At 45.8% G+C, this 25,844-nt stretch overlaps 1 protein-coding gene across 1 annotated transcript in view; it reads left to right on the top strand.

Annotated features, from left to right (window-relative positions):
* LOC144509710 (electrogenic sodium bicarbonate cotransporter 4-like) overlaps positions 1-25,844 on the top strand; it is a 107,425-nt gene that overhangs the window by 22,743 nt on the left and 58,838 nt on the right. Inside the window, exons 5-9 of the mRNA XM_078238491.1 lie at positions 13,876-14,036; positions 14,753-14,908; positions 18,558-18,653; positions 18,888-18,943; positions 25,455-25,612. Of these exons, the coding sequence (XP_078094617.1) occupies positions 13,876-14,036; positions 14,753-14,908; positions 18,558-18,653; positions 18,888-18,943; positions 25,455-25,612 (627 nt within the window). The remainder of the gene's footprint in view (positions 1-13,875; positions 14,037-14,752; positions 14,909-18,557; positions 18,654-18,887; positions 18,944-25,454; positions 25,613-25,844) is intronic.

Below are 25,844 nucleotides of genomic sequence, written 5' to 3'. Positions count from 1 at the left end.
TACCAGATGTCCAGCTTTTAACGCCTAAGGACACAGATTCAAGTAGCATTTTTCAGAGAAGTGTATATCTCCAAGACAGCAAAACAGAGAAGTCAACCTAGTCTCTGGGTTCCAGTCTTTAGACTTCAGAGACAGGAAAGGATACTTCTCTTTCTGTAGCTTCAAAAGCAGCATCTGAAACAACTAAGCTGGAATTCTCTGTGAAAACATAGCGGTCCCCAGTCATATGACCTGACCTGTCAATTATCCGAATCAAGCTCCATTCCGCAATCCTCGGGGAACACCAAAACAGCAGAACACTGCATTAGTTCAGATCAAACAAACATGAAGTCAATGATACTGCTTCAGCAACAATAGAGGAGAGCAGTTGCAGGCAAAGCGGCTCTGACAAAATGCCAGGGACTGCTGGAAATATTCTGCAGAGAAACATGATTGAAATACATTTTATAAAGGCACAGTATCATCACAATCAAAAAAATAAATACTTGCATTTATGTCACATACAATCTCTTCCTTATCTCGACCTATCACTGACCCTCTATCCAGCCCCACATCTCATCCCATTTCCAATTGTCTTTGGCTCAGATGAGGGCTCATCTGGACTCGAAACATTGGCTCTATTCTCTCTCCACAGATGCTGTCAGACCTGCTGAGATTTTCCAGCTTTTTCAGTTTTTGTTTCAGATTCCAGCATCCGCAGCATTTTGCTTTTAACTTACATTTATATAGCACCTTTCACAACATGACAATGTCCCAAAATGCCAGTGAGATCACTTTGAGTTAAAATCAGATGCATTTATCAGGCACTGTGTATTTATTGTTGGTAATTCAGACCCTCAATGTTGTAATGTAGGGATTGAAAATAGGATCAATTAAGAAAGGGTAAGGGGAGGGTGATGAGTATGGATTTAGTGACAATGTTGTTTAAATAATCCAGCGGTGTGTGTTCAATTCCGTGTGGCTTTCACAATGTTCAGGTTGTAGAGGTCTAACCTGGGCAAGGTGGCTGGCGTGTAGTCTTTCTTTCCCAATAGTTCCCCGGTTCGGTGTATTGGCTCAAATACGAATGGTACTGCCCACTGGCAGACAATAGAACATAGAACATAGAACAGTACAGCACAGTACAGGCCCTTCGGCCCTTGATGTTGTGCCGAGCTTTGTACAAAACCAAGATCAAGCTATCCCACTCCCAATCATTCTGGTGTGCTCCATGTGCCTATCCAATAACCGCTTGAAAGTTCATAAAGTGTCCGACTCCACTATCACAGCAGGCAGTCCATTCCACACCCCAACCACTCTCTGAGTAAAGAACCTACCTCGGACATTCCTCCTATATCTCCCACCATGAACCTTATAGTTATGCCCCCGAGTAACAGCTACATTCACCCAAGGAAATAGTCTTTGAACGTCCACTCTACCTATCCCCCTCATCATCTTATAAACCTCTATTAAGTCGCCTCTCAACCTCCTCCGCTCTAAAGAGAAAAGCCCTAGCTCCCTCAACCTTTCCTCATAAGACCTACCCTCCAAACCAGGCAGCATCCCGGTAAATCTCCTCTGCACTCTCTCCAATGCTTCCACATCCTTCTTATAGTGAGGTGACCAGAACTGCACACAATATTCCAAATGTGGTCTCACCAAGGTCAATGAAGGCATCATAATGACTGCCAGGGTACCAGGCATTCACCATCATGATGTGCTGAGCACCTTCAGGACATAGAAGCCTAATAGGTTAGAATAGAATCCCTACAATGCAGAGAGAGGCCATTTGGCCCATTGAGCCTGCACTGACAACAATCCCACCCAGGCACTATTCTCATAACCCCATTTATTTACCCTCTCTAGTCCTGACACTGAGGGTCAATTTAGCATGACCGATCAACCTAACCCACATATCTTTGGACTGTGGGAGGAAACCGGAGCATGCAGAGGAAACCCACGCAGACATGGGGAGAATGTGTAAACTCCGCACAGACAGTGACCCGAGCCAGGAATCGAACGCGGGTCCCTGGCACTGCGAGGCAGCAGCGCTAACCACTGCGCCACAGTGCCGCCCACGCTGTAATGCATCTCTGGCAGCCTGCAATGTGGAGAAGCCCGCACTCATGGCAAAGTCACGTGCACACTCCGCCTACGTCTATCTGGTCTGTGATAATTTAAGTTCTTCCTTCTTCTGGCATACAGTGTCAGCTCCCCTCTACAACAGTGGATGACAAACTGGCTTGGAGTTCATAGAGTTCATAGAATCCCTACAGTGCGGAAGGAGGCCATTCAGCCTATTGAGTCTGCACCTACCACAATCCCACCAAGGCTCCATCCCTATTACCCAATTTATTTACTCTACTAGCCCCCTGACACTAAAAGGGGCAGTTTAGCCTGGCCAATCAACCTAACCCGCACATCTTTGGAGTGTGGGAGGAAACCGGAGCACCCAGAGGAAACGCACACAGACACGGGGAGAAGGTGCAGACTCCACACAGACAGTGACCCAAGCCGGGAATCGAACCCAGGTCCCTGGCGCTGTGAGGCAGCAGCGCTAACCACTGTGCCACCGTACTGCCACCCATAAATTTCATTATCTGCTGTGATGTGATTCGAACCAGAGTCCCCAGAGCGTTACCCTGCGTCTCTGCATTACCAGTCCAGTGATAATGCTACGACGCCACCGCCTCCCCAGATGTTTCAGATGTTACCATTTCAGCCGGGTACCAACCCCTAACACACAGATCTTCCTCCGTGCCATTTTCATCTTCGCAGCCACTGGCAGCTCCTTCCTCGACCAGTTCTGAGGCTGCAGTCTACCTTCAAGAGGTAGATTCCATCGTAAAACTGAGACAAGCACACCGTTCCTTGGTGAGGCTAAGCAAAGGGATTTGTTCCCTGAAGACTCTGGGTGCATAATATGGCTTCCTGCTGCAGCCCTTAGTCTCCCCCTCCACCCGCTTGTCTTCTTCTGAGCTGCGTCAGATCAACCTCCCTGTCATTCTGTTATCGAGGGAGATGTAACTACAACATCCATGACTGCCAGAAAATGGTCTGAAATCTTGAAGCCTGAAAACAAGGCCGTCACCAACAGCACCGTTTCCTGTCAACTTAACAACTTTAAGGAGCAGCATAAACCTTATTTACTCAGAATCATAGAATCCCTACAGCACAGAAGGAGGTCATTCGGCCCATTGAGTCTGTACCGACCACAATCCCACCAAGACCCTATTCCCAGAACACCACACATTTACCCTGCTAATGCCCCTGACACTAAGGTCAATTTTAGCATGGCCAATCCACCTAACCCACACATCTTTGAAGTGTGGGAGGAAACCGGAGCACCCGGAGGAAACCTACGCAGGCATGGGGAGAATGTGCAGACTCTACACAGTGACACGAGGCTGGAATTGATACAAAGTCTTGGCGAATACAAAGTCTCTAAGCTAAGCAGGTTCTTCTGATCCTGCTGTGTTGAGTGCGGATAGGCGTCCGCTGAGTTTGTAGATTGGACACCCTTCTATGATGCCACGCATAGTTTGGTCTCTCCCACAGGCACATATGGGGTTGGCATTAATGCCCCATCTGTGGAGAGTGGACAAGCATGGGGCCGTGGCTGGTCCTGAACCTCTTGAGGGGGGACCACTCTTTCCCTGGAAGCTTGAAACCATGACGTGGAGATGCCAGCGTTGGACTGGGGTAAACACAGTAAGAAGTTTAACAACACCAGGTTAAAGTCCAACAGTGACCGTTGGACTTTAAAGTTGGACTTTAACCTGGTGTTGTTAAACTTCTTACTGAGCTTGAAACCAGGCAGCAGCTGTGTTGGATTTGAGATCAGCTACTTGTTTGTCGTGTCCAATGATTTCCCATTCATTTGTCCAGCTGGAATTTTCACGGATGTCCTGTGTGGGAGGGTTCTTCCGGATCGGACTTCTTGACGGGGTTGCACTTTGCGTGGGCTGAACTGGCAGGCGGGGGGGGGGGGGGGGGGCATTGTAAACCTTTTCCATCATTTTATGGGTTATTGAAAGTCGACAGATATATGGTGGAGTGATGTTTGCCAGGACAGGGAGCCAAAGGAGTGGTGCTGAGTGTGGTGTTCCAGGGCATCACAGTGGCACAGTGGTTAGCACTGCTGCCTCACAGCACCAGGGACCCGGGTTCGATTCCCGGTTTGGGTCACTGTCTGTGTGGAGTTTGCACGTTCTCCCCGTGTCTGCGTGGGTTTCCACTGGGTGCTCCGGTTTCCTCCCACAGTCCGAAAGATGTGCTGGTTAGGGGCATTGGCCATGCTCAATTCTCCCTCAGTGTACCTGAACAGGCACCGGAGCGTGGTGACTAGGGGATTTTCACAGTAACTTCATTGCAGTGTTAATGTAAGCCTACTTGTGACACTAATAAATTAACTTAACTTTATCATTCGCATGGTAACATTCACTCTGTGTGTTTTGACCAAACAGGGGCGCAATATTCTGTTACTGAGTATGAGAGTGTGAGGGCTGCAATTCAGGGAGTGTGGTAGCAGCACCTCAAGTTGTTTTGGCCATATTGGCAATCAAGTTGTTTCTGGGTCTTGGCTGAAGTTGTTTTTAGATGTTCCCGGAAGGTCAGTGTCCTATCTAGAGTCACTCCAAGGTATAAGAGCTTAAGAACTAGGAGCAGGAGTAGACCATCTGGCCCCTCGAGCTTGCTCCGCCATTCAGTAAGATCATGGCTACCATAACCCTTAATTCCTTTACAGTTCAAAAATCTATCTATTTTTGCCTTAAAAACATTCAATGAGGTAGCCTCAACTGCTTCACTGGGCAGGGGATTCCACAGATTCACAACCCTTTGGATGAAGAAGTTCCTCCTCAACTCAGTCCTAAATCTGCTCCCCTTTATTTTGAGGCCATGCCCCTAGTTGTAGTTTCACCTCCCAATGGAAACAACTTCCCTGCTTCTATCTTATCTATTCCCTTCATAATCTTATATGTTTCTATAAGATCTCCCCTCATTCTTCTGAATTCCAATGAGTATAGCCCCAGTCTACTCAGTCTCTCCTCATAAGCCAACCCTCTCAACTCCGGAATCAACCTAGTGAATCTCCTCTGCACCCCCTCCAGTGCCAGTATATCCTTTCTCAAGTAAGGAGACCAAAACTGTACACAGTACCCCAGGTGTGGTCTCACCAGCACCTTCTACAGCTGCAACATAACCTCGCTGTTTTTAAACTCAATCCCTCTAGCAAGGAGGACAAAATTCCATTTGTCTTCTTAATTACCTGCTGCACCTGCACACCAACTCCTTGAGATTCCTGCACAAGGACACCCAGTCCCTCTGCACAGCAGCATGCTGCAATTGTTTACCATTTAAATAAGAGTCCATTTTGCTGTTATTCCTACCAAAATGGATGACCTCACATTTACCAACATTGTACTCCATCTGCCAGACCCCCGTTCACTCACTTAGACTATCTATATCCCTTTGCAGACTTTCAGCATCCTCTGCACACTTTGCTCTGCCACCCATCCTAGTGTCATCTGCGAATTTTGACACACTACACTTGGTCCCCAATGCCAAATCATCTATGTAAATCATGAACAGTTGCGGTCCCAACACTGATCCCTGAGGCACACCACTAGTCACTGATCGCCAATCAGAAAAACACCCATTTACCCCCACTCTTTGCTTTCTGTTAGTTAACCAATCCTCTATCCATGCTAATACATTACCCGTAACACCGTGCACCTTTATCTTATGTAGCAGTCTTTGGTGCGGCACCTTGTCAAATGCCTTCTGGAAATCCAGATACACCACATCCACAGGTTCCCCATTGTCCACTGCACATGTAATGTTCTCAAAGAATTCCACCAAATTAGTCAAACATGACCTGCCCTTCATGAACCCATGCTGTGTCTTACCAATGGACAATTTATATCCAGATGTCTCATTATTTCTTCCTTGATGATAGATTCAAGCATTTTCCCTACTACAGAAGTTAAGCTAATGGCCCTATAGTTACCCGCCTTTTGTCTACCTCCTTTTTTAAACAGTGGCGTCACATTTGTTGTTTTCCAATCTGCGGGAACCACCCCAGAGTCCAGCGAATTTTGGTAAATTACCACTAGTGCATTTGCTATTTCCCCCGCCATCTCTTTTAGTATCCTGGGATGCATTCCATCAGGGCCAGGAGACTTGTCTACCTTTAGCCCCATTAGCTTGCCCAACACTACCTCTTTCGTGATAATGATAGTTTCTAGGTTCTCACCTGCCAGAGCCTTCCTGTCATCAATTTTTGGCATGTTACTTGTGTCTTCCATTGTGAAGATCGACACAAAATACCTGTTCAATGCCTCATCCATTTTCTCATTTCCAGTTATGTTGGAGTTGGATGATGCTTTCATTTGTAGCCATTCACTTGAATCATAGAATCCCTACAGTGCAGAAGGAGGGCATTCGGCCCATCGAGCCTGCACCAACAACAATTCCATCCAATACCTATCCCCATAACCCCACGTATTCATCCCACTAATCATCCTAACCTTGGGACACTAAGGGGCAATTTAGCATGGCCAATCCACCTAACCTGGTCACCTTTGGACACAAAGGGGAAATTTAACATGGCCAATCCACCTAACGAGCACATCTTTTGGACTATGGGAGGAAACTGGGACACCCGGAGGAAACCCTTGCAGACACGGGGAGAACACGCAAACTCCACACAGATAGTGACCCAAAGTTGAGCTCTTTATTGGCTTTTGCATTGTGAAGATGGATTAAGCTGGATGCTGTTTTTGCAGGGATTGACTTGAGTCGCAGTGTGTTGCAGTATTGTTCAACTTTTATGTTCTCATTTAGGGTCCAGTCAAAGATGTCAAAATTGGGGGCTTGAGTTGAAATGCAGACCTTAAAACAAACTCAGACAGAGCCAATGAGAATCAATTAGTGACCAACCTGAGAGTGACTGATGGTGCCTTTCTTCTTTGCGTATGTTTGAGACAAGACTATGGGCGGGATTCTCTGGCCATTCATGCCAGCGGGATTCTCCCATCCCACTGCAGTGAATGAAGATTTGACTGAGCGCCAAATCCACTGGCAGCGGTGACGGGACGTGAACGGCTGGAGAATTAGTTCATAAGTTCATAAGATATGGGAGCAGAATTAGGCCATTCAGCCCATCGAGTCTGCTCCGCTATTCAATCATGGCTGATATGCTCCTCATTCCCATTTTCCTGCCTTCTCCCCATAACCCTTCAACCCATTTAAAAATCTGTCTAACTCCTCCTTAAATTTACCCACTGTCCCAGAATCCACCGCACTTTGGGGTAGCGAATTCCACAGATTCACAACTCTTTGGGAGAAGTAGTTTCTCCTCAACTCTGTTTTAAATTTGCCGCCCCTTATCCTAAGACTATGACCTCTCATCCTAGAATGCCCCACAAGAGTAAGCATCTGCTCCACGTCTACTTTATCCATACCTTTTATCATCTTGAATACCTCAATTTCATCTCCCCTCATTCTTCTAAATTCCAGAGAGTATGGGCCTAAACTGTTCAATCTCTCTTCATACGACAAACCCCTCATCTCTGGAATCAACCTGGTGAAGCTCCTCTGAACTGCCTCCAATGCCACTACATCTTTCCCCAAATAAGGGGACCAAAACTGTGCACAATACTCCAGGTGCAGCCTCACCAATGCCTTGTATAGTTGCAACAATACTTCCTTACCTTCATATTCTATTCCTTTAGCTATAAATGCCAACGTCCCATTTGCTTTCTTTATTATCTGCTGTACCAGCCTATGACTCTGTGTTAGCTGGAGGTTACAATGGGCAGCAGTGATGTTAGATTAGCAGACACTGCGACTAGTGTCACAGGGTATCTACTCTGCATGTTTTGGGCACACGCTCCAGGGTAAATTTTCTCACTAAGAGTCTAGCACGGGCTACATCAGAAACGGCGCAAATGCCATCTTTTACGCAAGTCCAGCAAGAGACTCCACCGCGCTGAAGTTTGCAGCCTGCGATTTTATATGTGTGGGTGCATCTAGTGAGAAGAGGAAAACTCCCCTTCTGCTGCAGAAAATGCAAAATTACCCAAAAGCCTGTCCCTCCAGCCTTCCCCCCGACTGCTGAGTGAGTGAGACTGGACCTACTCTTCCCCAACTCATGGCACAGCCACTGAGTAGGAGCTGCCTGTGCGAGGAAAGGAAGAAACATCAATTCCCCTCCTGCCTTGTGGCACTGATGACAATGTAGCAATAAGTCACATTCCTTACTCTTGATTTTGACATTGTTTATTAATTGTCATGATATCGAACCACTGCATAAAGTGGTGCGAGAGCTTGTCGGGTGGAATCCCATGGAATTTGTAGATTTCAAAATGAACAGTCCGCACGCCAGCTGCCGCTGAGTTTCTGATCCTGTCTACACTTGCCAATCCCACACAGTTTAATCGACTCTCATTCTCTGGTATGCCTTGTGGAATGTACAGCTTCATCCTTACAACAGCAGAGAGGCGAAATGCCACCGCAACTCCGTAAAACACCCTCCTGTCATTTTCCCGTGTTGCAAACAGCCTAAATTTGAATTATGATCTCAGAAAATAATTGCTGTAAATGACTCTGCTGAATCATTCTGCCACCTTCCAGCATCGGGAGAAAGATACAAAGTCTGAGGACACGTACCAACCGACTCAAGAACAGCTTCTTCCCTGCTGCTGTCATCAGACTTTTGAATGAACCGACTTTATATTAAGTTGATCTTTCTCTACACCCTAGCTATGACTGTAACACGACATTCTGCACCGTCTCCTTTCCTTCTCCCCTTTATGTACTTTATGTACAGTATGTTTTGTCTGTATATTGCGGAAGAAACAATACTTTTCACTGTATACTAATACATGTGACAATAATAAATCAAATCAAATCACATCATTTGCAGCTCTTTAGAGATCCTGTCCCCACCTCCTTTCACCAGACATATTGTAATTTAATCACTCCTCCCTACTACCCCATCATAGCCCCACCACACACCCCCAGCCCACCCATTCACCCCCTCACCCTGCCCCCCTGACCCACTCTCCACTGGCTTAGTGGTTGCTTCTAAGCTGTTGAAGTCTCCAACTTCATCCGGTTCTGATGGGAGGTCATTGTCCTGAAAAGTTCACTCTGTTTCTCTCTCCGCAGATGTTGCCTCACTCTCAAAGTCTTTCCACCATTTTCAATTTTATGTCGCTGATGTTGTGCGATTTGCTAACTTGTGTTGCTGACGCATTTAACATGCCTTGTCCATCATCAGTTACACAACTTCTGTAATGGGTGGGTTGCTGTGTGTGTGTGTGTTTGTGTGTGTTGCACTTGTGTGTATCCTTGTGTGTGTCTCTCTCTCCCCCTCTCGAGTGTGGAGCGCCACTCCCCACTTCCTGTTGTCCCACCATCAGCCCCAACGCTCTGCCTCCCTCCATCTCCCTCCTCCATGGAGACTGGGTTTCTTTGGTCCTAAGTCTCCTATCTTGGCTCAAAGTCATTTTTGCTCCGATAACGGGCGTGATTCTCCAGCCTCCCAGCCGCGTGTTTCCCACCGGCAGAGGCAGCGCGTTGTTTGCTAGCGGCAGGATTCTCTGGTCCCGCCGCTGTCAATGGGAATTCCCGTTGACATCACCCCACGCCAGCGGGATTTGATTTGATTTGATTTGATTTATTATTGTCACATGTATTAACATACAGTGAAAAGTATTGTTTCTTGCGCGCTATAAAGACAAAGCATACCATTCATAGAGAAGGAAATGAGAGAGTGCAGAATGTAGTGTTACAGTCATAGCTAGGTGTAGAGAAAGATCAACTTAATGCGAGGTAGGTCCATTCAAAAGTCTGATGGCAGCAGGGAAGAAGCTGTTCTTGAGTCGGTTGCTACGTGACCTCAGACTTTTGTATCTTTTTCCCGACGGAAGAAGGTGGAAGAGAGAATGTCCGGGGGTGTGTGGGGTCCTTAATTATGCTGGCTGCTTTGCCGAGGCAGCGAGAAATGTAGACAGAGTCAATGGATGGGAGGCTGGTTTGCCTCGCCTTGTCTATCATCAGTTACACAACTTCTGTACCTGGTGGGTTGCTCCAGTGTGTTGAAGGTGTGCTCTCATGTGTGTGTATGTGTTGATCTTGGTGTATCTTTGTGTACATCTCTTTCTTCTCGCCTCGAGTGTGCAGCACCACTCCCCACTTCCTGTTGTCCCACCATCAGCCCCAACTTCTGGAATTTGCTCCCTAAATTGGCAATTTAGCAATTTTAGCATTAGCAATTTTAGTATTAGCAATTTTGAAAAACCTGAAGGTCAATAAGTCCCCTGGCCAGATGGGATATTTCCTAGGATTCTTTGGGAGGCAAGGGATGAGATTGCAGAGCCTTTGGCTTTGATCTTTGGGGCCTCAATGTCCACGGGGATAGTGCCAGAGGACTGGAGGGTGGCGAATGTTGTTCCTCTGTTCAAGAAAGGAAATAGGAATGACCCTGGTAATTGTAGGCCAGTTAGTCTTACTTCGTTGGTCGGTAAATTAATGGAAAAGGTCCTGAGGGATAGGATTTACGACCATTTAGAAAGATGCAGCTTAGTCCGGGATAGTCAACACGGATTTGTGAAGGGTAAGTCTTGCCTCACAAATTTGATTGAATTTTTTGAGGAGGTAACTAAGTGTGTCGATGAAGGTAGAGCAGTTGATGTCATATATATGGATTTTAGTAAGGCGTTTGATAAGGTCCCCCATGGTCGGCTCATGAAGAAAGTAAGGAGGTGTGGGATAGAGGGAAATTTGGCCAATTGGATAGGTAACTGGCTGTCTGATCGAAGACAGAGGGTGGTGGTGGATGGAAAATTTTCTGACTGGAGACCAGTTACCAGCGGTGTACCACAGGGATCAGTGCTGGGTCCTCTGCTACTTGTGATTTTTATCAATGACTTGGAGGAGGGGGCTGAAGGGTGGATCAGTAAATTTGCTGATGCCACCAAGATTGGTGGAGTAGTGGATGAGGTGGAAGGCTGTTGTAGGCTGCAAAGAGACATTGATAGGATGCAGAGCTGGGCTGAAAAATGGCAGATGAAGTTTAACCCTGATAAGTGCGAGGTGATTCATTTTGGTAGGACAAATTTGAATGCGGATTACCGGTTCAAATGTAGGGTTCTGAGGAATGTGGAGGAACAGAGAGATCTTGGGGTTCATATCCACAGATCTCTGAAGGTTGCCACTCAAGTGGATAGAGCAGTGAAGAAGGTTATAGTGTGTTAGCGTTTCTTAACAGGGGGTTTGAGTTTAAGAGCCGTGGGGTTATGCTGCAACTGTAAAGGACCTTGGTGAGACCACATTTGGAATATTGTGTGCAGTTCTGGTCACCTCACTATCAGAAGGAGGTGGAAGCATTGGAAAGAGTGCAAAGGAGATTTACCAGGATGCTGCCTGGTTTGGAGGGTAGGTCTTATGAGGAAAGGTTGAGGGAGCTAGGGCTTTTCTCTTTAGAGCAGAGGAGGATGAGAGGCTACTTAATAGAGGTTTATAAGATGATGAGGGGGATTGATAGAGTGGACGTTCAGAGACTATTTCCTCGGGTGGATGTAGCTGTTACTAGAGGGCATAACTATAAGGTTCATGATGGGAGATATAGGAGGGATGTCCGAGGTAGGTTCTTTACTCAGAGAGTAGTTGGGGTGTGGAATGGACTGCCTGCAGTGATAGTGGAGTCAGACACTTTAGGAACTTTCAAGCGGTTATTGGATAGGCACATGGAGCACACCAGGATGATAGGGAGTGGGATAGCTTGATCTTGGTTTCGGAAAAGGTTCGGCACAACATCATGGGCCAAAGGGCCTGTACTGTGCTGTACTGTTCTATGTTCTATATGTTCTATGTTCTAAAGCCCTCTGCCTCCCTCCATCTCCCTCCTCCATGGAGACTGGGTTTCTTTGGTCCTAAGTCTCCTATCTTGGCTCAAAGTAATTTTTGCTCTGATAACGGGCGTGATTCTCCAGCCTCCCAGCTGCGTGTTTCCTGCTGGCAGGAGGCGGCGCATTGTTTGCTAGCGGTGGGATTCTCTGGTCCCACCACTGTCAATGGGAATTCCCATTGACATCACCCCATGCCAGCGGGATTTGATTTGATTTGATTTGATTTATTATTGTCACATGTATTAACATACAGTGAAAAGTATTGTTTCTTGCGCGCGAGAACAGGCAAAGCATACCGTTCATAGAGAAGGAAACGAGAGAGTGCAGAATGTAGTGTTACAGTCATAGCTAGATGTAGAGAATGATCAACGTAATGCGAGGTAGGTCCATTCAAAAGTCTGATGGCAACAGGGAAGAAGCTGTTCTTGAGTCGGTTGGTACGTGACCTCAGATTTTTGTATCTTTTTCCCGAAGGAAAAAGGTGGAAGAGAGAATATCCGGGGTGTGTGGTGTCCTTCATTATGCTGGCTGCTTTGCCAAGGCAACGGGAAGTGTAGACAGAGTCAATGGATGGGAAGCTGGTTTGCGTGATGGATTGGGCTACATTCATGACCTTTTTTGTAGCTCCTTGCGATCTTGAGCAGAGCAGGAGCCATACCAAGCTGTGATACAACCAGAAAGAATGCTTTCTATGGTGCATCTGTAAAAGTTGGTAAGAGTCATAGCGGACATGCCAAATTTCCTTGGTCTTCTGAGAAAGTAGAGGCTTTGGTGGGCTTTCTTAACTATAGTGTCGGCATGGGGGGACCAGGACAGGTTGTTGGTGATCTGGACACCTAAAAACTTGGAGCTCTCGATCATTTCTATTTCATTCCCATTGATGGAGACAGGGGAATGTTCTCCTTTACGCTTCCTGAAGTCGATGACTATCTCCTTCGTTTTGTTGACATTGAGGGAGAGATTATTGCTGCCGTACTAATTCACCAGATTCTCTGTCTCATTCCTGTACTCTGAATCGTCATTGATTGAGATCCGACCCACTACGGCCACAAAATCGAATTGGAGGGGAATCTGGCCACACAGTCATAGGTGTACAAGGAGTATAGTAGGGGGTTGAGAACACAGCCTTGTGGGGCACCGGTGTTGAGGATGATCATGGAGGAGGTGTTGTTGCCTATCCCTTACTGATTGTGGTCTGTGGGTTCGGAAGTTCAGGATCCAGTCGCAGAGGGAGGTGCCGAGGCCCAGGCCATGGAGGTTGGAGATGAGTTTCCTTGGAATAATAGTGTTGAAGAGAAACCCACGGACGGGGAATCCCGCCGGCGTGAACGCCCAGAGAATTCCAGGCGACGTTCCTGTGAAGTGGCTTGGGATATTCTGTTATGTTAAAGGCGCTATATAAATGTTTCTAACCTTGCAGGTTGTCATCAGGTCATTGACTCAAAATGTTAACTTTCTTTATTTTTCCACAGATTCCGCCTAGACCACTGTGTGTTTCCAGCACTTTCTGATTTGATTCCAGCATCTGCCGTTCTTTGTTGTTATATATTGTTGTTGTAATAATATCAGGGTTCAGTGCATAATGCACAATTTTACCGACAGAGACTGAAATCCTCTTCTTAAACGCAGACTAAAGAGTCTGTTTGAAATGCATGTGCTAAATCATTCTCATTCTCTATTTGCACGGTGGCACAGTGGTTGGCACTGTTGCCTCACAGCGCCAGGGACTTGGGTTCAATTCCCAGCTCGGGTCACTGTCTGTGCAGAGTTTACACATTCTCCCCGTGTCTGCGTGGGTTTCCTCCGGGTGCTCTGGTTTCCTCCCACAGCCCGAAAGACACGCTGGTTAGGGTGCATTGGCCCGAACAGGCGCCGTAGTGTGGTGACTCGGGGAATTTCACAGTAACTTCATTGCAGTGTTAACGTAAGCCTTACTTGTGACTAATAAATAAACTTTCTCCTTTGTTTTAATTTCAAGATGGGTAAAATTTGAAGAGAAGGTTGAAGAAGGAGGCGAGAGGTGGAGTAAGCCTCATGTGTCTACGTTATCTCTACACAGTCTGTTTGAGCTGCGGACATGTCTCCAGACAGAGACAGTACTGCTAGACTTGGATGGATATTCATTGCCACAGATCATAGGTAAAACATTGTTATACTTTTATTTTGCCATTAACTGGTTAAAAATCATTCAAAGCAAGTAAGTCAGTGCACATGACCTGGACTATAATCTGTGTGAAAATGTTTCCAACGGAATGAAAATAAAGCAGGATGCCTCCCAGCTTCTCCCACACACCAGCATACCAAAGGCAACATTACTGCTAATTATATGTTAAATATGACACTCGTCAGAAACTGAGTGTGATTAATTGGCATTCTGATTAAGTTTGGGTAAGATGGAGTCCCCTGCCTTCAAAGCAGATGTGGCAGATGGATCCTTGTAAAGATAGTGCAAACTATTTAACAGGATAGAAGAAATAAGCTCAGCACCATGCTTTCAGATACAGTAGGATAAGGGGTGGGAGTGTTTGAAGGACAAAATTAGGACAACTGCCAGTTGAGGCACATTGTTGCCAGAAAGTCTTGTTGAGTCTGTGCGCCATTATAATGGTAGATTTAGCATTGTGGAACAAGAGGGTTAAGCATCTTCCTCTCAGTCTTCTTGTAGGAAAGTGAGGAAGTTCTGCAGAGTGGAGGGCTGTACGTTTGCAGTTTGCTTTCTCACCTGTTCATTGAGGGGTCACAAATAAGTTGAAAAGCTTGAATGTTTCTGCATTAAAGAAAGGGTAAGAGAGGACAATTAGCCCCACTAACGCCCAGTCAGTACCACTAAATGACCAACGGGTCTATAATTACAGATGACATTATTGACAAGCAAATTGAAGATGGTCTTATTAAAGCAGATGTCCGAGAACAGATATCATACATCCTCCTGAGAAAACATCGTCACCAAACCAAGAAACCCATCCATCGGTCCCTCGTTGACATTGGGAAATCATCAACAACATCATCAGGTAAGGAGAACTGCCCAGACCCATCTACATGATGTGTACTGAGGTCCTCACGGTAAACACTAATGACACTTCTTCAATCAAAGGGATGGGTTTGGTCTCTCTCTTATCACCTCTCCTGTTTGAACAGCATCCACATTTGGCAGCAATTCCAGATTGGCAGCGATGTCTCAGTCATGAGCAACCTTTGCGGTGGAAAGAGAACTCCTTTTATTAAAAAAACCCTGCATCATTTAAGGTTTCACCATCAACTGACTTCCTTCAAATTCATTACTGCCCGTTTTATTCAAAACCTTGATTTCAGCAATTAAAATGTCAGACTGTGTATTTTATAAATTGTTCTAAAAGGTAAAAGTCTCCAAAATCCTTCTAACTTTTATTGTTGAGGCCGAAACATTGTCTGATTTCAAGCAGAAATTAGATATAGCTCTTGGGGCTAAAGGGATCAAGGGATATGGGGGGGGAAGCGGAGGATCAGGATATTGAATTCGATGATCAGCCATGATCATAATGAATGGCGGAGCAGGCTCGAAGGGCTGAATGGCCTATTCCTGCTTCTAGTTTCGATGTTTCGATGTTGGTCAGTTTCTGAATATTCAGTGTCGCTTGTGGCTAACTTGTACTTTCTGTAACCTAAGAGGTAATTTCTGAGTATCCCAGTTCAATGCTTGACTAAAATATAGTCAACTTAAAAGAAGAGGGAGTAGAGCCATTCTGCCCCACAATCTGCTGCACCACTCAATTGGACCAAAGATGACCAAAGATGGCAGAACCTTTAAGAGTATTGTTAGGCAGAGGGATCTGGTGTACAAGTACACAGGTCGCTGAAAGTGGCAATGCATGTCTTCATTGGCCGGGGCATTGAGTTTAAAAATTGGCAAGTCATGTTGCAGCTTTATTGGACCTTAGTTAGGCCGCACTTGTAATATAGTGTTCAATTCTGGTCGCCACACTACCAGAAGGATGTGGAGGCTTTGAAGAGGGTACAGAAAAGATTTAGCAGGACGTTGCATGGAGGGCATTAGCTATGAGGAGAGGTTGGAGAAACTTGGTTTGTTCTCACTGGAACGACGGAGGTTGAGGGGTGACCTGATAGAAGTCTACAAGATTATGAGAGGCATGGACAGGGTGGATAGTCAGAAGCTTTTTCCCAGGGTGGAAGAATCAATTTCTAGGGGGCATAGGTTTAAGGTGCGAGGGTCAAGGTTTAATGGAGATGTACGAGGCAAGTTTTTTACACTGAGGGTAGTGGGTGCCTGGAACTCGTTGCCGGGGAAGGTAGTGGAAGCAGATACAATAGTGAGTTTTAAGGGGCATCTGGACAAATACATGAATAGGATGGGAATAGAGGGATATGGTCCCCGGAAGGGTAGGGGGTTTTAGTTCAGTCGGGCAGCATGGTCGGTGCAGGCTTGGAGGGCTGAAGGGCCTGTTCCTGTGCTGTAATTTTCTTTGTTCTTTGCCCCAGCTCCACTGACCCACTTTTACTCCTGATGCTCTCACCTGAGGAAAATATATTTATGTGAGTTGTGAACATTTCGCTAAACTCAGCATCTACATCCTATGTCAGAGAGTTTGGATGAGAGGGGATCTGATCGAGGTGTATAAAATACTAAAAGGGATTGATAAATTAAACGTAGACCAAATGTTTCCCCTTGTGGGGCAATCTGGAACAAGATGTATAGGCTGAGAGGCGGTAGATTTAAAACTAATGAGGAAGAACTACTTCTCGGTGGTGAAGTTGTGGAATTCGCTGCCCCATAGCGCGGTGGAGTCTGAATCATTGAATGGTTACAAGAAGGAGACAGATATATTTGACAAAGGGTCATCTGGACTCAAAACGTCAGATCTTTTCTGTCCTTACAGATGCTGCCAGACCTGCTGAGATTTTCCAGCATTTTCTCTTTTGATAGGTATATTTCTGATTTTAAAAAACGGGTTAAAGGGATATGGGGAACAGATGGGGACGTGGATTTGAGACCAGGAGGAGATCAGTGATGATCTGATTGAATGGCGGAGTAGGCTCGAAGGACTGAATTTGCCCACTTCTACTCTTAATTCCTATGTTCCTATGAGAGAGTTTCAGAATTCCAGCATCTACTCTTGTGAAATCAGTAAACATGGCGAGTTTGAACTGAGAGTATGGGGGAACAATTGGCTAATTGTCATGTATTCACTAAATGAGAGTTGGCTATGTGACACATTGAAGAGGCTAGAAATGCCAAGCTGTTTACCTAAACGTCTCTGCTATGACAAGTGGGAAATAAAAAGGATTCTGACCTACAAGGTGGTAGAACATAATAAAGCTCCACCAAACTGTGCTGGTGAACAATAAGAAGTAGCATTTGCATCTGCTACTTCCCTGCTTGTTGATGTCCTAATATTTGTCCGAACAATCCTGAGGAGGGTGTCAAGCAGAAAGCAAGGCCCCATTTGGAGGGATTGCTGAGAAAGTAGACTTGAGGGGCAGTGATCTTCCGTATTATACAGTAGCCTGCTTTAGAATAGTAATGGTATCAAAGCTTGTTGCTTGCTAACTTTTGCTTGGGGCAGTGTGTTTATACAGAGAGTAGCTCAGTCACACACTTTATCATCTTCAAGTATGTGGTTGGACCTCTTGTGCAGATGGTGCCTTGTGTATCGGATAATCTCATTCTTACCTTGTTTAACAACATGTACAAGTATATGATCCCTCTACTTCTCTAATTCTTCTCTGCCTCGCTCTTCTCCTTTAGGAACTCCATCAGACCAAACTTGATTTGATTTGACTTATTATTTCACATGTATTAGTATACAGTGAAAAGCATTGTTTCTTGCGCGCTACACAGACAAAGCATACCATTCATAGAGAAGGAAAGGAGAGTGTGCAGAATGTAGTGTTACAGTCATAGCGAGGGTGTGGAGAAAGATCAGCTGAATGCGAGGTAGGTCCATTCAGAAGTCTGATGGCAGCAGGGAAGAAGCTGTTCTTGAGTCGGTTGGTACGTGACCTCAGACTTTTGTATCTTTTTCCTGACAGAAAAAGGTGGAAGAGACAATGTCCGGGGTCCTTGATTATGCTGGCTGTTTTTCCCGAGGCAGCGGGAAGTGTAGACGGAGTCAATGGAGTCAATTCAGCCAACATGAGTCTATGACTCTTGGTCACTTCTTTTTTATCTCCTGATGTGGTGCGATGTCAAAGTTTGTTGGGCAACGCTAATGTGAAGCAGCATTTGACTGTGATCAAAGGTGCCACACGATTGCAAGTCATTGTTGTATTGCTCCAGGGCTCCAGATAATGCAGTGACTCGTGTGAATGGAAAAGACAGGGGGGAGTTCCTTCTCTCGGAACACTTTCTGCCACTCGGAAGCAAACAGAACTTGAAAAGGATTCCACTCTCAGCTGGTGCTGCCTTCCAGCACTGAGGCTGGGGGGATCTAATAGGGATTGTCTCACAGAGAGCCGAGGGTGTGGATAGCACAGGGAGATAGGTTTGCTTGCGTGTGCTTTATTTTTCATAAGCTGATACTGGTAACCAAAGTGGGAAAGACATTCCAGGGCCCAGTAGATCGAGAGAAAATTGTTTCGTGTACACAAGTACCAATGATTCCCCTAACTATATACCTTTGTTTCTTTCCTGACTAACTCTTTGAATTACCACGTTGCCTGCAGCTCGCAGTCCCAACCGAATGCCTGGCGCTGGGACTAACTTTTACCGCTCCACTGAAGACTTGGGGATGAGGCAGTCTCCCAGTTATGGACGGCTACGTAAGTCACCTACACAAGTTACCCAGTAACTGGGTAACTACGATGAAGGCACCGCATGTAGCCTCCACGCATGCAATCTTTCCTTGGTCAATGTCCAAACGAATAAGTTGAAGGATTTCCTTCAGTCCCCAATCCATCAACTCATTCCTTCCGCAGTCTTCTCAACCCTTTCTTTCTCTGTTTGAGTGTGTTCCAAATTAAGGAAGGTAATCATGTCGTCTTTCTGCATTACAGGCCGTGCCCAAAGCAGAAGCATGAACGACATTGCAGACACTCCCAGCACGGACCAGGTAAGTCTCAAACTGTGGCCTTTGGATGAAAACCATTCTCATGCACTGCCTGTCTGAATGATTGGATACTTTCTGTTCTGAAGTTAAATCAGCCCCATTTTCACGCTCATAGGAACATTGGAATTAGGAGCAGAAGTGGGCAAATTCAGCCCTTCGAGCCTGCTCCGCCATTCAATCAGATCATCACTGATCTCTCCTTGGTCTCAAATCCCCATCTGTTCCCTCTTTTTATTAGAACTACGTCTCTCTCCCTCTTGAAACCATTCAACAATTCAGACTTCATGTTGGCTGAATTGTTCCTGATGGGAGACACAGCGAAACTCTCCTCTCTCTCCCTGGGGTGAAGTTTTTCAGGGTGTTGTATTGGTTAGCGCACAGCAAGGCAAACTACAACTGCCTTCATTTCTCTTGGCTGTGAGGAGGAGCGCAGAAGGACTAACCTGAGTTGCTTCTCCTGAGAGGTAACCCCATGAATCCTGCGACAACAGGAGTGTGCGTGGACTTCATTAAAAGACAGCCTTGGCCTCTGAGGCAATGCTCTTGTGAGTGGCCCACAACTGGGAAAAAACAGCACTTGGTGCATTTACAATGTTGAATTGGGGGTGTCTTTGTTAAATGACCAACAAGCAATACCACTGATGAAGTTTGCACATCCCCTGAGACTCTCAGGAATTTATGTGCAGTGCATTTTCTACATTGAACCTGGGATACTTCCATGTATCCCAGCCAACAAAACAAAGTGGCAAAAGTCTCAGAAAGTGTTCATTAGAAAGTTTGTCAACCGACGAGGGTAGTTACTTTCATCCTTTTGCTTCCAGCATTGTAACCACCTATTCAAAACATTGCAGTCATTAAATTATTATAACTAAATCCTACTCTAAGAGAAAAAAATCCCTCGGCACCTTTCAAAGAAGAACAAGTAGTTCTCCCAGAATTCTTATCAATGTTCTTTACTCTGCCAATGCTCAGAACAAAAGATGAATTGCTCATTTATCTCAATTGTTTGGGGGGTCTTGGGGAAGTTTACAGCCACATTTGTCCCATATAACGACTTTACCTCAAGAGGAATTCATGGGTTATGAGCATCTGATTTTAGCTTTAAAAAGGAACTCTGCGTCCATCAGCGATTGGCTGAGGAAGTAAGAGACACATAGAACATAGAACATTACAGCGCAGTACAGGCCCTTCGGCCCTCAATGTTGCGCCGACCTGTGAAACCCATCTAAAGCACATCTAACCTACACTATTCCAATATCATCCATATCTTTATCCAATGACCATTTAAATGCCCTTAATGTTGGCGAGTTCACTACTGTTGCAGGCAGGGCATTCTACGCCCTTACTACTCTCTGAGTGAAGAACCTACCTCTGACATCTGTCCTACATCTATCACCCCTCAATTTAAAGCTACGTCCCCTCGTGCTAGCCATCACCATCCGAGGAAAAAGGCTCTCACTATCCACCCTATCTAATCCTCTGATCATCTTGTATGCCTCTATTAAGTCACCTCTTAACCTTCTTCTCTCTAACGAAAACAACCTCAATTCCCTCAGCCTTTCCTCATACGATTTTCCCACCATACCAGGCAACATCCTGGTAAATCTCCTCTGCACCCTTTCCAATGCTTCCACATCCTTCCTATAATGCGGCGACCAGAACTGTACGCAATACTCCAAGTACGGCCGCACCAGAGTTTTGTACAGCTGCAACATGACCTCATGGCTCCGAAACTCAATCCCTCTACTAATAAAAGCTAACACACTGTACACCTTCTTTACAACCCTAAACACAGCAGTGTTTTGAGTCTTCAGGCATGATGGGCAGAATAAACTAGAGCACTTTCTACATCCAGAGACTTATTATTGGGCCTGATGACGGAGGCAGTGTTCCATCGAATCCTACAGTGCAGAAGGAGGCCATTCGGCCCATCGAGTCTGCACCGATCACTCAGGCCCAATCCCCATAACCCCTTGAATTTACCCTAGCTAGTCCCCCGAACACTAAGGGGCAATTCAGCATGGCCGATCAACCTAATCCACCTTTCGGACTGTGGGAGGGAACTGGAGCACCTGGAGGAAACCCGCACGGACACGGGGAGAACGTGCAGACTCCACACAGACAGTGACCCAAGCCGGGAATCGAACCCGGGTGCCTGGCACTGTGAGACAGCAGTGCTAACCACTGTGCCACTGTGCCACTCCACTGTTCCCATGTGTTATTGGGCGTGTTCCAATGGAGGGATCGGAAGTTGAAAGGCTGTTGACTTCCAGCTGTGGAACCTGCAGTCAGCGCTCCAAGGCCCAATGATGAGTGGGATTTATCTGTGCTGCATTCAAAAATTAAGCCATTGACCAAACTACTCCAACCAACTATTGAGATAAAATCATCCATGTTATAGAAAAACATGTGCCTCATGTTCTAAAAAAGGCACATAGGAACATACAAACAATAACAGATGGAAAAAGAGCATTGTTCTATCTAGCCTATCACATCTAATTGCAATGCCTTGAGCTTTACAATATAAACACATCCCTAAAGACATGGCGTTTCCTGATACAGATCAGCCACGATCTAACTGAAGAACAGAATAGGTTCGGGGGCTGAATGACCCACTCTTGTTATTCTGGTCCGATGAGAGAGTGACAAGACACGTTAAAAATCCAGGCTAATTAGGGGGAAACTGGTGGAAAGTTTCACACTGACCCCCCTGAACTGGTCAAATTAGTAACAAACGACCACTCAGACTCGAATGGCTGTTATTCTGGAGTCATCCCTGTGAATGTAGGAATTTAAAAGCCCATTACTGATTGCGCTGCTGTCAAATGGTCCAAGTGATTCGATCATCGAAACATGTACGCGCGCAGTAGCTCTCAGCTCTCCAGGGGTCACCTTGGAAACTGATCACATGGAATAAGCCAGCAGGTTCATGTGACAAGTCAAGAGCTTCACTTCGTATCAAACGATCGGCAAAGCTTCAATGAACAGATGAGAGTTTCAGTAACGAGGCATTGGTTTTGATTCTGAGCACGTTCTGGATAAGAAGGACTTAATCAAACCAACTCTGTTGATGCATTGAACACTGATGTCATGCATCAGACTGGAGAGGTTATTTTCAAAAGAAACACAGGGGGTGGGATTTTATGGCCTCGCTCGTCCCAAAACCGTAAAACCCCATGCGAGTCAGTGGAGCTTTCCATGGTCCGCCCCTCGCCCGCTCCGATTCCAGTGGTGGGCGGGATGGTAAAATTCCAGCCATGGACTCTGTCTCAATATTAAATCTTTTGTAATCAAGTCATATTCGCCCCATCAAATAAAAATGCTACACAGTGCTTATCTTCAGAAGGCAATCTTTAAAAGCCTACATCTTTTGCTTCATTTCGCCTTTGAATCTTAAATCCCAGGGTGGGGGGAGACTTCACTGTATCTTGAAGAACATGAGAGGACACATCATCATGTACAATGTGAACCTTCGCTCAGTTTCTTCACACCATTGGGTCTCAGAGTTTTCCTGGGGCGAAGGACAGTGTTCAAAAACCTCAGGCTGCGCTCGTCCTGAAGTCGGAAAATCCCACCCGAGGTCAACAGTCTGTGTCCCGCCCGCTACGATTCCCGTGGCGGGCGGGACAGGAAAGTTCAGACTACAGGCACACTAAAGATGTTGGTTCATAGTTGCTCGCCAGCACAGACCATAGAGGTGAGGATTCTTTCCAATGCTCTGGCTCTGGCTGAAGGATGAGTGCGTCAAAGCTGCCGACAGTGGTTATTCTTCATTGCTGGAACTGAAGCAGAGTGCTGACAGGCCGTCTAACATCCACACATCGCTTGACAGGAGTAAAGTCATCGCTCACTCTTCTCCCCGCTGGGAATCAGCTGAGACCAGATAACTCAGCACAGTCGGGGAAAACCTAGGGACGCCTGATGCGCTCTTAAAGAGATGATACCTCCATCCAGTCTTTGGGAGAGCTAAAGATTTATTTAGAAGAAGCGCAGGTACAAAATGTAAAAGTGAGAACAATGGTATTGTGTGGCGGTAACAGCAGATAAACTCAATAACCCAACACAGTTCAACTCAAGGCTTATGTTAAGTCACCTGGAAATTATCTGCCATTCACACTCAACATAAGCTTTCTCGCCTGTGATTTTTAAAGTTAGCAGCTCAGGAAAAAAAAAGTTACATAAATATGGTCAAGAAATAAACAAAACACTCAAGTTCAGTTCACCTCGGTTTAGTTTTAATAAAATATGCCACATTTTTCAATTGTTAATCAGATTATGAAGTAGCAGATTGCCATTGATTGGAATCACGAGAATGGAGCTTAGTTCTCTGCTCACATTCCTGATTTTACACCCTGCTTATAGGCCTCTACATGTTGGCTGGCTTATTGAACAATATAGGATCCAGCAGCAGCCAACATCTGTGGGGAGCTTGTGGGAATGTTTCCCTGTTTGCTTAACAGTGTGAGTTTGAAGCTCAGTTGCTGTGTTTTACTGCAATGCTTTTTTTCAAGAGGAGACTTGGTTCTCATCCAAACCCTGAGTCTTCAACATCATCACCACCTTTGGGCAGCACAGAGGCACAGTAGTTAGCACTGCTGCCTCACAGCGCCAGGGACCCGGGTTCAATTCCCGGCTTGGGTCACTGTCTGTGCGGAGTCTGCACCTTCTCCCCGTGTCTGCGTGGGTTTCCTCCGGGTGCTCCGGTTTCCTCCCACACTCCAAAGATGTGCAGGCTAGATGGATCGGCCATGCTAGATGTTTCTTTGTTCTTTCGGTCCCCGGAAGGGTAGGGGGTTTTAGTTCAGTCAGACAGCATGGTGGGTGCAAGGTTGGAAGGCCAAAGGGCCTGTTCCTGTGCTGTAATTTTCTTTGTTCTTTGTAAGTTGCCCCTTTGTGTCCAAAGATGTGCAGGTTCGGTGGCTTAGCCATGCTGAATTGTTCCTTAGAGACCCAGGATGTGTAGGTTTGGGGGATTAGTGGGGTAAATATGTGGGGCTGTGGGGATAGGGCCTGGGTGGGTTGCTCTGTTGGAGAGTAGGTGCAGACTCGATGGACCAAATGGCCTCCTTCTGCACTTTAGGGATTCTATGATGTCCAGGTCAGACAGGTATCTGCAGCCAGGTACTCTCAAAACCACAAAGAACTGTTATTTGTCAGCAGCTGGTTCAGTTGTCTTAGCAGGCCTGGGATTGCGGGTGATGCAGTGTTTAATTGGTTCAGAGTGCATTATGAAATGAACCATCTTGACATTGAAACGTTCAATTTTGGTAACTGTTAATTTGAACCGACATTAGTACATGTAACAGGTTTGGGGAGATGGTGGTCTAGTGGAATTAACTAGTTGGCCAGAGGCTCAGGCCGGTGCTCTGGGGACATGGGTTCAAATCCCACCGCGGCATCTGGTGGAATTTAAATTCAGAAACACAGGGGAGGCGATGGCCTCGTGGTATTATCACTAGACTATTAATCTAGAAGCTCAGCTAATGTTCTGGGGACCCGGGTTCGAATCCCGTCACGGCAGATAGTGGAATTTGAATTCAATAAAAAATATCTGGAATTAAGAATCTACTGATGACCATGAAACCATTGCCGATTGTCGGAAAAACCCATCTGGTTCACTAATGCCCTTTAGGGAAGGAAATCTGCCGTGCTTACCCGGTCTGGCCTACATGTGACTCCAGAGCCACAGCAATGTGGTTGATTCTTAAATGCCCTCAGGAATGGGCAATAAAAATAGATCATAGAATCCCTACAGTGCAGAAGGAGGCCATTTGGCCCAATGAGCGAGTGATGCCCACATCTCATAAATAAAAAATAAATATGGATTATAAATTCTCAGTAATTGTGACCATGAAACTATCATCGATTGTTGTAAAAACCCATCTGGTTCACTAATATCCTTTAACAAAGGAAATCTGCTGTCCTTACCCGATCTGGCCTACATGCAATCCAGAGCCACAGCAATGTGGTTGACTCTCAACCGCACTCTGAAATGACCCAACATGTCACTTAGTTCAAGGGCAGTTAGGGGTGGCGAGAAAATAATAGCCAAGCCAGTGATGCCCACATCCCACAAAAGAATTTTAAAAGCTGGAAGTGCTGCTTTCTTTTATTTGTTAACAACATTTTGGGCAGAATTCTCCTAATTCCGGGAATCGTAGTGGGCGGGACGCGAACTATGCAAAGATCTGTTGACTCAGGGAGCAAGCGGGCTGGAAAATCCTACCCTTTGAGTACATGATCTTTGGGGATCGTGTTGTTGGGAGCCAGTCAGTCTGTATCTTCCACTGACTGCCTGTCACATGCTGAAGAGCTAATGGAGCCCGGCAATATCCATTTGATAACCAGCCTTTCTTCAGCACTGGAGTAGGGAAACTGCAGGAGTAATTAACCTGTCAGTGATTCTAAATGCATTAAAAAAGCTAGAGTTCATATTTTGTGGCCATCCTTTATCACCTTCTGCTCAATAGAAATCCTCTTTTCCAAATTCTAACTCATCTCGAACCCTTTGCAGCTTAAGAACAAATTCAAGAAGAAAATACCTCGAGACTCGGAAGCCTCAAACATCCTTGTCGGAGAAGTCGACTTCCTGGATAAGCCGTTTGTAGCCTTTGTCCGTCTCCTGCAATCGACGATGTTAGGTGGACTGACGGAAGTGGCAGTTCCAACAAGGTACTGGTGCACTTACAGGGCATGTTGATGAGCCCAGTAATAATAGAAGCACATTATACAATTGAGATGAGTGCGCTGCCATTCATGGACAATACAGAAGCAATGCTAACTTTCTGTTTTGAAGGATGACGTTGCACAATTCTATCTACTGAAGTTCTGATGGGTTGTAAGTTAATTTTCCAAAAATGAATTAATTCAAAGCATGAATGTAGGTTGGGCTATAATTCAGCTG

This window comes from Mustelus asterias, chromosome 22 (assembly GCF_964213995.1).
Source record: "Mustelus asterias chromosome 22, sMusAst1.hap1.1, whole genome shotgun sequence".
In the NCBI taxonomy this organism is placed as follows: domain Eukaryota; kingdom Metazoa; phylum Chordata; class Chondrichthyes; order Carcharhiniformes; family Triakidae; genus Mustelus; species Mustelus asterias.
Note: the sequence above shows the minus strand (reverse complement) of the source record. Positions and strands in the feature narration are given on the sequence as shown.